Source organism: Melitaea cinxia, chromosome 28, assembly GCF_905220565.1.
Source record: "Melitaea cinxia chromosome 28, ilMelCinx1.1, whole genome shotgun sequence".
In the NCBI taxonomy this organism is placed as follows: Eukaryota; Metazoa; Arthropoda; class Insecta; order Lepidoptera; family Nymphalidae; genus Melitaea; species Melitaea cinxia.
In genome coordinates, this window is record NC_059421.1 from 6,184,085 (window position 1) to 6,195,791 (window position 11,707).

Here is an 11,707-nt window from a genome sequence, read left to right on the forward strand (position 1 = left end):
TTATGTAATAGTAGATAAAATTTTCAGTGCAAAAGGCCTCTTGTGCTATTTTCTCAACAGGATTAACACCTAAAAAGTTGCTACTCCAAAAAATGCAGCTTAAAAATACCGTACTAGTGAAACCTACATAATATAAAATTGTATACATATACTACCCTGAAAAAACGATTTTCTATTTTTGTTTTGGTGTTTATAAAAGTTCAAAACTAACATGGTTATTTTTATTTAAAAAAAACGCGATATTTACCATGTGTTTGTTTTTCATTTTACGGAGCTGGTTTGGTCGTGCTGTAAAAAATACATTATTTTTTTATTATCAAGGAGTAAGAGATATGTTCCCTCAGAACTTTTTACTGGGTAGACCAATTTCGATAATTCTTTATTTAATTGAAGGGTTGTGCTTGTCATGTAATCCTCATTTAAATTTGATCGAGATTTGATTAGTAGTTTTTGAGTAATCTTTGATAACGCTGATTACTAGTTATAGCTAGTTAATTAGTACTAATGCTCTAACATTAGTACTTGAGTTAGTACTTTCTTATTAGGATATTCACAAATATCTAACTACAGTTGTATTCTGTTAATAACGAAATTAAAATCATTTTATTATAATTTATTTATCGAAATAAATAGAAATTAGGATGTTTTCGGTAATTGCGTAAACATCTCATGCGCTGAGAAGATTTTGTTGTTGTTTTTTAACCGACTTCCAAAAAAGGAAGAGGTTCTCAATTCGACTGTATTTTTTTATGTATGTTACTGCAGGACTTTTGACTGGGTGGAACGATTTCGACAAATTTTCTTTTAATCAAAAGGTGGTGTGTGTCATTTGGTCCCATTTAAATTTATTTGAGATTCTAACAACTACTTTTCGAGCTATATCTAATAATGCGTTTTTACTTGACGCTTTTTTCGTCGACCTACGTTGTATTATACCGCATAACTTTTTACTGGATGTACTGATTTTGATAATTCATTTTTGTTGGAAAGGGAATATCCCTAGTTTGGTACTATGATAAGGAAACCAGGATCTGATAGTGGGATCTTAGAGAAATCGAGGGAAACTCTCTTAAAACTTTTTACTGGGTGTACCGATTTTGATAACTTTTTATTTAATCAAAAGCTGATGTTTATTATGTGGTCACATATAAATTTTATCGAGATCTGATAACTACTTTTTGAGTAATCTTTGATAACGCGTAGTTACTTGACTATTTTTTCGTCGATCTACGTTGTATTACTCGTCGATGTAATTGAAGTCGGTTTTTTTTTCGTTTGCGAGCAAACACAATTATCTATGTAACATTTGCAATAGATTATTAATGAACAGGCATCATTATGATTTACAAGATTATTAATTTAGTTTTTACGGCTCACAGTAATTTTTTTTTTTTTTTGTGTCGCCCGTCTGAAATCACGCACAATATACGTGCATAAACGCCTAAAGCACGACAAACATCTGTATGGCCAATATAAATTTTTGTCATGTGCGGTGTGACCGCGGTCGCACACTACATTCAGAAGTTATGCACGTGCACCCATTTCTCGAATTCATTGCTATTTTATGTTTATTATAAGATTGATTTTAGTTTTAGGTGATAGTTTTTTGTCTATATCTGCTCAGTAGAATGGTAAAATAAAACAAATGGTGAATTTTTGCCATTTATTAGAGAGGATAGTCAGCATATTGTGTCTTCCAATCTGTTTACCAGACACATATTTGGTGAGTAGCTCAAAGATGAATTTCTATTGGTGTTTAGCATGGCCTTCGTTGTGTGCCTGAAAAAATTAATCAATATAATTATGTACGCAATCTCTTTTTCATTTACCAGAAAGGAGCGATGATAGCAATATCCGTCGGGCTACTCCAGATTTAAAGAAGTTTTAAGAAGTGACGTAGCGTGAGGAGTGCTGGAGGGGCCATGGCCCCGAGTGGCACACGAAAGAGCGCATCCCTTTCGTGCAAAGTCACCATATTTTTTTTTCAATTGACAAAAAAATTAATTCCAAACCACGTCCGTAATGAAATATTCATAAAAAATACAATGAAAATGAGAATCACTACATAGTATAAAACAAAGTCGCTTTCTCTGTCCCTGCACATGTATGTACACTTAGATCTTTAAAACTACGCAACAGATTTTGATGCGGTTTTTTTAATAGATAGATTGATTCAAGAGGAAGGTTTATATGTATAATAACATTCATTAAATAGTGGAGAAATACTGTTATTTTTGAGTTTTCTAATGTTATGTCGTAAATAATATTTTTTTTTTTCGCTTAAATTGCAAACGCAGGCTGAACCCGACGAGATTTATCAAAATAATGTACTAAGTATTGTACACATTGAAAAGGTCGACAGAAAACTCCGCAATGGTATATACCTATCTCTTATGGATATCCCACAATAACATTTTTGTCATTTACTTTTTACGACAAATAATGGCTAATTTTCGAAGCGATTTTAACCAATACAGCATTAATCCTTATCCAATTAAATACCTTAAATATATTTTTTATTTAATATAGATCTATATGGCCCTTTACAGCATATGATTTAAATGAATATTTTCTAAGATATTACAGATTTAAAAATCGCGGTACGTAGCGTTTGCGGCGGTTCCGGCCGGCTTTTACTCTAAAGTTAACGCGTGCGGGCCACGGGCAGTAATGAATAAATCAAAACTACTGGATCGATTTTAATCATTTTTTCAGTGAATGACATAGGCTATAATTATATTTTATACCCGTGCGAAGCCGGAGCGGGTCGCTAGTTGTAAATATGTATAATATTTTGTATAAATAAAAATTATTTAGTCTTCAAATGAGAACCTCCCCCTTTATTGATTTTGGTCCATGAACATTATGAAAATTGTGCTTGTTATGAGTGTGTTAAATAAATTTGGTAAAAAAAAGGTAGGTTCCGGGCGGCATAAAAACCACCCAACGCTACTGGTAAGAAAGATATTTCCTGCTGTGCCTGTTTCGCTAGGGCTCAGGCACCCAACAGTGCCCAATCTGTAATATACCTCATATCTTTACTATTAGGAAAGTGTTGGTGGGTGTTACTGGGTAGTCCATTGTATAAATTATATAATATTAACTCTGATAAACAGAAAGACATACAGACAATTTTTTTTAAATCGTTTGTATGCGTTTTAGTATCGTGTAAATAACTATATCCGCTTGAAACAACACAGTTATTTTGAAACCCTAGACAGATACTTCAGTTTTATTTATATTGTTGACTAGCCGACCCGTGCCAACTTCATTGGGCGTTAATTATTATTTTTGATGCAAATATATAGTAAAGTTTTTATCTCGCTCGCATTTCTCCGACACGATTTACATATACTATTATTTTCACTGATTTTTTGTTCAAGAACAATAAAATATAGCCTATATCACTCCTGAATAGTGTAGCTTTCTGTTAATAAAAGAATTTTAATGATCGGATCAGTATTTGCGAAGATTACCCCTACATACAAACAAAGTTAGAAACTTTACCTCTTTATAATATTAGTATAGATATGGATATACAGAATAAAAATATCACTGACACTTCTTTGTTTTATGAATGTTTAGAGAACTAAGGCAATACAAAATATGTTTACGTTAACTTACCGTATATTCGGGTCTATTGTACTGTTCGTGAAGAGATGGATGGTCATCAGAGTATGTCTGGTAGCCTTGTTAGTATCCCTGTGTAGAAAAATAATGAGTGGAAATAAAATAAGTTGTAAAATATTGGTACAGAAAGCTCAACTCAACATACAGGTTTGTGTGTGTGGGGTGCGTGTGTGTGCGTGTGCGTGTCTGTGTCTACTTACAATTTACTTCATTTTATTTATTGATATAGGTACCTTGATTTCGCTCATTAATATTAAAGGTACCAATAAATAAATAAACTATTTACGCTCAACACCCCTTGGATGAGATTTCTGTGTCGAACACAAACAAAATGGGCACAAATTCACAGACCACGATAAACACATACACGGCTTATTGGCACTTGTCATGAACCGACCGTTAGCGTATCAAACAATTGCTGTCGCATAAAGTAAGAGATATACATATATATCTACTTCTGTCTGAATTACTTATTCCGGTTTCTTAAATAAATAACTTAGTAGTGAATAGTTTTAATTTATACCAGCAATTGTTGAATTTTTATCGACTCTATCTTAGTGTCTGTATAAAGCTATATCCAAATATGTATGACATGGTGGTAAGAAAAAGGTAAATTAATGTAGTATTTACATTGCTGTTATCTTTTATAAAAATAACAATTTGTAACTTACAGGAGCGTAGTACAGTGGTACATTGTACTGTAAATAAATGAAAGAAATTAGTAAAGAGAATAATTACACATAATAATTTATGACAGTATTATAAAGGTCACGAGTTATTTTTTCGATGAAAAAAATAGTAGTGTTTATTTTAAAATAAAAGTATATACGTACAGTGAAATATAAAATTACTATAAATATACTGATGTATTGTAATTACTTTTTTTGTCCAACTAGGTCGGCAATCAAGCGTACGACTGACCTGATGGTAAGCGATTGCCGTAGTTAATCTATAAAGACGCCCGCAACACCAGAAGTATCGCAAACGTGTTGCCGACTTACCTCCGAACTTCGCCAGGAGCTATCTTACTCACCACAGGAACACAACACAGCTTGAGAACAGTATTAATGAACTGGAATCTTCTGTAATGTTGAGATTTTTAGCATGATATTTCATGCTGTGCCCTACTTATATAAGTTAGTAAAGATAGAAAGAGAAACATATGAGTTCACTCCATTTTTGGCGCGAACTTGTGGAGGCCTATGTCCAGCAGTGGACAGTAATAGGCTGAAATGATGATGATGATGATGATGAAGATAGAAAGAGAGAGAGTTACGTTTCGTAAGTTTTACTTCTAAAGCACACTCGTTTTTTTTTTTTTTTTTTTTGAAACAATTATATTAATAAAATATGCAAAATAACTACATTAACGTACGTTAGCTTCGTGGCCAGAGTGTCCGTAGCTAGACTGTAAAAATAAAACAAAAAAATTGAAGATGTATAAATTAAACATAATTATAATGAATTTATTTTAAAAGAGTAAAAATAAATATGAAAAACTTACTCTGTAGTCAGTCTAAATTGTAACACAAAAAAAATGATTTAATTGAGATAGAAAAACTATTGTTTGTGATTATTTTTACTTCTTTTACAACAGAACTTCAAACAAAGTGTATTTTTATAAATATGCCTAGAAATAATTTGCTTAAGAAATAATAAAACCAATTATACCGTATCGCCCTTCCTGTAGGCCTGAAAAAATGAGAAAATTAATAAATTATTTGTTGCGTTTCATCACATTGATTTGCTTTTTAATTATTAATAATATGTCCTAATTATCTGACATCGTAACTCCCAAGTGAAGATGGCAAAAACACAGTTTTGTTTTGTAATTAGCGTTTGACAAACGTTTTAATCATTTAAGAAGCTATTACAGTTAAAATAAAATAAAGTAGTCCACGGTTAAATATTAAGTATACGTAAATCATTTACACAGAGATAATAAATAAGTGAGAGTGTCACCTCCGACATAGGACTGGAGTATAACTCCTTGAGAATGATTACGACAAAACTATTTCTCTCAAAAGACGTTGCGCTGAAAAAATGTCACTATCAGTGTTAGTATTCACGACATTACTCCCTATCTTTTCCTCTTCTTATTTTTTATTCCATTCTTCTTATTTTTATTTATTTATTATCTTCTTTTTAAGGAGTAAACTCTATTAAAACCCGAAACATTATAATAACGAAATATTAATATTACGTTGATTCTAGCATACCTTACTGCCGTAATAGTAGCCGGAGTTATAATAGTAGGGTGGCTAATGAACAAAAAAAAAATGTAAATTATACAAATTTGAATTATACGCTTAAGAAATTATATTGTTTTGACGAGTAGCTTTGAGTCATCCTTAATAATTCCTATTCCTAAATTCCTATATATACTCATCGATGTTAATTGAAATCAACAAACTAACAAGAAAGTTGAATTAGAAAATTACAAAAGTATTTATTTAGTGCTTTATTGTGTTCTAAAAAAAGAAAAACAGAGATACCGATAGTGTACAATATTAAAAAAATTTGAAAAAAAATCAAAATCTTTTATTTACCCTGTAATAGTTGTAGTAAGGATTGTAGTAGATCTTGTAGTAACAAGAATAAGAAGGGGTCTGAAAAACAAAATAATTAAGAATTATACAATTATACTCTTTTGAACTTTCGAATGCCATTTTAATTTGTGATATTGTACATTACTGTATATTACCAAATAGTGTTTAATTCAATATTTTTTTCAATTGTAAAAAGATTTCAAAGATCATTCAGAAATTATACTAATTGATTGAACGTATATACTTACCTCGTAGTAGTAGGGATAGTAGTAGGGGGGCTGAAAAAGACACGCATATACAATTAGAAATTATAAAATTTTACTACATTGAAATTAATAAGAAAAATTAAATAGAGATTAATTTTTTGTTATAATCGGCTTGTGGGTTCCCTCATTAAATCTCAAAACTTATGTGAGACTTATTATTATTACTTATTTTTAATAATAAGTAGTAACAGTACATCTAGTATTGGTGTGCAAACATTTCAAACATAATACTTATAACTTTTATCCGTTAACTAGCTGTACCCGTGACTTCGTCCGCGTGGAATTAAAAAATCAACAAAAAGTTATTGATCAGTCCGCAGACATATAACATAAATAAATTTAAGAAATTAAAGTAGCCTAAGTTACTTATCATTACATCAACTATCTGCCAGTGAAAGCCCCGTCAAAATCGGTCCAGCCGTTTCAGAGATTAGCCGGAACAAACAGACAGACAGGAAGACAGACAAAAATACCGTGTATACATCCATATCCATTTTGTAAAAAGCTGTTATTTCAATATTACAAACAGACACTCCAATTTTATTTATTTGTATAGATGATCACTAATATTGTTATGTCGTGAAAATTAACATTTTCTAAACACTCATCAAGGAGCTTAAGAGTGCTTAACACATATATAGAGAACTCAAAATTTTCTAATTTTGAGACAAAGATGGCAAATATGTCCCTCATTTTACCTCATACTAATACAAACATGCTTGTTTTATTATACTTGTGATAACCAACTTAGATAGAAAAATCTCATAAATATAGTAGAATTCGATGGTAAAAAAGAAGAATAAATCAAAAACTTTTAAGTGTCGGATACCGTCATCCGTCAAATAGCGTTATCCACAGCATATAATAACAGGCCCTTAATATAGTTATGAGAATGTTCGGATTACAATTTTTGTATAGTTAGTGTTGTACTTTACCCTACAGTTGTAGTATCCGGGCTGGAAAATAAAATCATAAGGTCTATGTACATAAACTTGGATCAACATAATTGTGTTTGCTCGCAAACGAAAAAAAAACCGACTTCAATTACATCGACGAGTAATACAACGTAGATCGACGAAAAAATAGTCAAGTAACTACGCGTTATCAAAGATTACTCAAAAAGTAGTTATCAGATCTCAATAAAATTTATATGTGACCATATGATAAACATCAGCTTTCGATTAAATTAAAAATTATCAAAATCGGTACACCCAGTAAAAAGTTATTGCGGATTTTCGAGAGTTTCCCTCGATTTATCTGGGATCCCATCATCAGATCCTGGTTTCCTTATCATGGTATCAAACTAGGGATATCCCCTTTCCAACAAAAAAAGAAGTATCAAAATCGGTACATCCAGTAGAAAGTTATGCGGTATAATACAACGTAAGGTCGACGAAAAAAGCGTCAAGTAAAAACGCATTATTAGATATAACTCGAAAAGTAGTTGTTAGATCTCAAATAAATTTAAATGGGACCAATTGGCACACACCACCTTTCGATTAAAAAATTTGTCGAAATCGGTCTACGCGGTCAAAAGTTCTGATGTAACATACATAAAAAAAAATTAAAAAAAAAATAAAGTCGAATTGAGAACCTCCTCCTTTTTTGGAAGTCGGTTAAAAAGGAATACCTATACACGTATAATTTTCATATACCTGCACTAAATTTGATAGTTCTTTTTTTATGTTCTTTATTGTCAATACAATGAGTTTTTTTTTTTGTTGGTATCAGGTTGTACAAAAAATAATTTAAAAAAGTTCACCGGGTAAGCTACTTTAATTAAAACATTACATGATAATCATAATTACTGTTTTTAGAAATAAATGTATACATACGTTATATTCGTGATAATAAGGATCGTAGGGACTGTACTGTAAATAAAAAAGAGATTACTTATAATATTATATGCTCTATAAATATATTTATTATTTAATATTATATACATTAAAGTTTAAATTAAATATAAATAATTTATTCGATATAAATTTCAAATTTCTTACGTTTTATTGTTTTATTGTTTATTTCTGTTTTTATTTCTTACTACGCTAATTATTTTGTACCTATACTGGTTTTTTTTATAGTATGGACCTTGTCTGAAATAAACTTATTATTAATAATAAAACAGTTATGAAAAAATATAATCGAATTGAGAATCTTCTGCTTCTTTTTTGGGTAGTTTTTGGAAGTCTGTTAAAAACACAGTAGGTAGGTACATTACGTACGATTTCAGCCGAAACTGAGACCAAGGTCGAATTTCGGTTTCGGTTTCAGTTTCAGCTGAAAAATTTCAGTTTCAGTCGGACGCTACATTAAGCCTCTAACAGTGTGTTTAATTGATTGCACATAAACTTGATGTATAACCGTATCCAAAAACAAATGTTTATGATTCAAAATCAAAATCAAAAACAGCTTTATTCAAATAGGCTCCAAGAGCACTTTCGAATCGTCATTTTACAAATTAAAACTTTAAAAATCAATTAATATTATTTTTTTCATCGCCAAGTTCAACTTTATTGGTTAGATGTTATTTTTCTTTCGCATTGTATGAATATAACTGTTGTAGTCCGTAAGTAGACCCTTGCTTATAAAGGTTATCAGTAACACGTGTGCAATATAAACATTATTGGCATATTATTCGGTGAAACTATTTTAAGCTCTATTTTTGTCATATAATATGGTTTCAATACGAGTTAGTCATCTGGGGTTGAATTCAAACCCGCGATAAACTGCGGAGACAAAATTTGTGGTGTGAATTCAACCCGGCGGGAGAAGAGTACAAAACTTATGAGATCGTGACATATGCGTAGAAAAATAATCTGGGCTTGAATTCAACCCAGCGTTAAGCAAGTCATTAATATAAAAATGTGTATTTTAATGTACTTTTTATATCTGTACGTAATCTGTATATTTTATTTATCTGTGGCTGTTCTCCATGGTTTCTACTTCGAAATAGCAGTCAAGACAAGTTTTGTATACAAAAAGAATTAAAGAGAGAATAAATGAGAAAAAAGGATAGCACTTACACTTCTTTGCACTGCGGTAGTATCCGTATAATCGGTGTTCTATTTAAAAAGAAAGTTTTGTTAAAAATTATCAATAAAAATTCTATTATATACAATAATTAATTTTATTGTCTAGGTTTCCTTTCGACTCCAATGCCTGAGGCAGACAAGATAGTTTACAAATTTAAATTAAAATAGAAATCAAGAGTAGAATATATCGCTAAATTGTATAATGAAACTGACAATTTGAGCCTTGTTGAAATAAGTCACCAAATTAAAAGGGTAAAATAAAAAGTTTCCTTTAAGTATATGTAGAAGTTGATACCGTTTTAATGTAGCGGTGCGTTTGCCGTATGAGCACGTAAACACCGACAGTTGCGGGCTCGATTCCCACTCAGGATGTTGTTCTCCCCACCGCGCCTCGGAAAGCACTTTAAGCTGTCAGTTTTAGTTGCTATCATAAACACCTGAGAACGATCGTTACTCATAGTAGCATTTATATCCGCCAACCTACAATGGAGCAGCATACATGAAGAAAGAGACCTATGCCCAGCAGTGTTACGTTACAGGCTGAAAAAAGGTTAAAAACATTAAAGTAACTACAACAGCTTACTCTCGGTACTGCCGCAGCGGCGGTTAAGCAGAATCCAACAATAATGAGAAAATTCATCTTTGCTGGTTTAAGTCTCCGAACTAACTACAAAGATTTCGAAAAAAAGCATCGCTTTTTAACCAAAATTTTCATTTTGTGACTAATTTTTTAAATACCGCCCATGTTGATTTAATGTGCGTGAAATTTAACTTCTTAACATATAAGAAGTTATAATTGGAAAATAATTCAATTTTAAAGATGTAAATTAGCTTATCGTAATTATTTCCATTGTAAGATCGAGTGTTAATAATTATTTTTTTTTACATTTTTATGTTTTACTTATTTTCTGACTAACGAAGAAAATCAATTTCTGGTTAATGAACACACGGCTTTAACTGTTTCACTAACCAGAAATATACACACACGTTAAATATTAAGAATATCAAAAATTTATTTTCATAAAATTTATACTATCTCATTGGTATATATTATACTCGTACTATATCAATTTATATACAGCACTTTAAAATAGTATTCTATTTATAAAAAAATATTGGCATAGTTTTTAAAGCCTTTTATAAAACAGCCACACTTATGATCCAAAGCAAAGGCTTTGGACTAAATGAGGCGGATATCCATCGTATAAGTTTTTAAGTATGGAATCCCAGAGAAATCGATAGAATTTTTACTGGGTGTACCGATTTTAAAGATTTTTAATTTGATCGAAAGCCGATGTTTAACCATGTAGTCACATTTAAATTTCATCGAGATCTGATTCCAACTTTTGGATTAATCTTTACTAATGCGTATTCACTTGACTATTGTTTCGTCTACCTACGTTGTATTACTTGTCGATGTAATTGAAGTCGGTTTTTTTTTTTCGTTTGCCAGCAAACACAATTATTTCGTCTACCTACGTTGTTGAAATGTAATTATAATATGTAATTCCTAATGTGTGGGTAACACAATCTCAAAGATTTTCATTGTAATATGAAACTTTGAATAGTTACGGGTTTCTGTAAAGAGCTCACTATAGACGGCGCCACGGTTCGCTTAAACCGAATATAAAAATCATCATATCAAAAATTTCGATCTAGCGGGTACATCGTTACATAGCTTAATTGGCTAGAGTGCCGACACGGTCAGTCGGAGACGCGGGTTCGAACGCCGCTGGAGCGGTCAATTTTTGATATGATACTCAAAAATGTTTAGAATACCTATGTTGTATTACTTGTGGATGTAATTGAAATCGGTTTTTTTTTTTCGTTTGCCAGCAAACAGTTATATTTTTTCAAACGATAACTAATAAGATAATATTCAACATTATTGAAACTCGACGAAAGAATCGAATATAAAAATATATTTAGTGTCGAAACTTTGCAAACATTTGCTGAAATACTATTCTATCTTTCGAACCTTATTCGATTTCATAGGAACATACGCTGCTTCAAAAATAGTCACTATTCCATTGATAACTATACCTTATCCTTTTTTCATTAAATTTTGATAAACTAAGTAAAAAAAAAAACATTAAAACACTCTTATATTTATGTTCTTAGTAAAACATTTTTTGACTTAAATGACTAGATGTATCGTTTTTATTCATTGAAGTAGTTTGAAGTTTAAAACATCGATTTCTATAGATTCCATAGACACCCCTCCCAATAT

The 11,707-nt window shown here is 31.0% G+C and overlaps 1 protein-coding gene across 1 annotated transcript; it reads right to left on the minus strand.

Annotated features, from left to right (window-relative positions):
- Positions 1-1,649: 1,649 nt before the first annotated feature.
- Positions 1,650-6,474, minus strand: LOC123667635. The gene is made up of 9 exons (XM_045601496.1): positions 6,428-6,474; positions 6,180-6,239; positions 5,850-5,891; positions 5,302-5,322; positions 5,135-5,146; positions 5,006-5,038; positions 4,302-4,328; positions 3,625-3,702; positions 1,650-1,779 (listed from the first exon to the last, which is right to left on the minus strand). Exons 1-9 carry the CDS (start codon positions 6,472-6,474, stop codon positions 1,680-1,682), a joined length of 420 nt encoding a protein of 139 aa, XP_045457452.1. The 3' UTR covers positions 1,650-1,679.
- Positions 6,475-11,707: the final 5,233 nt, after the last annotated feature.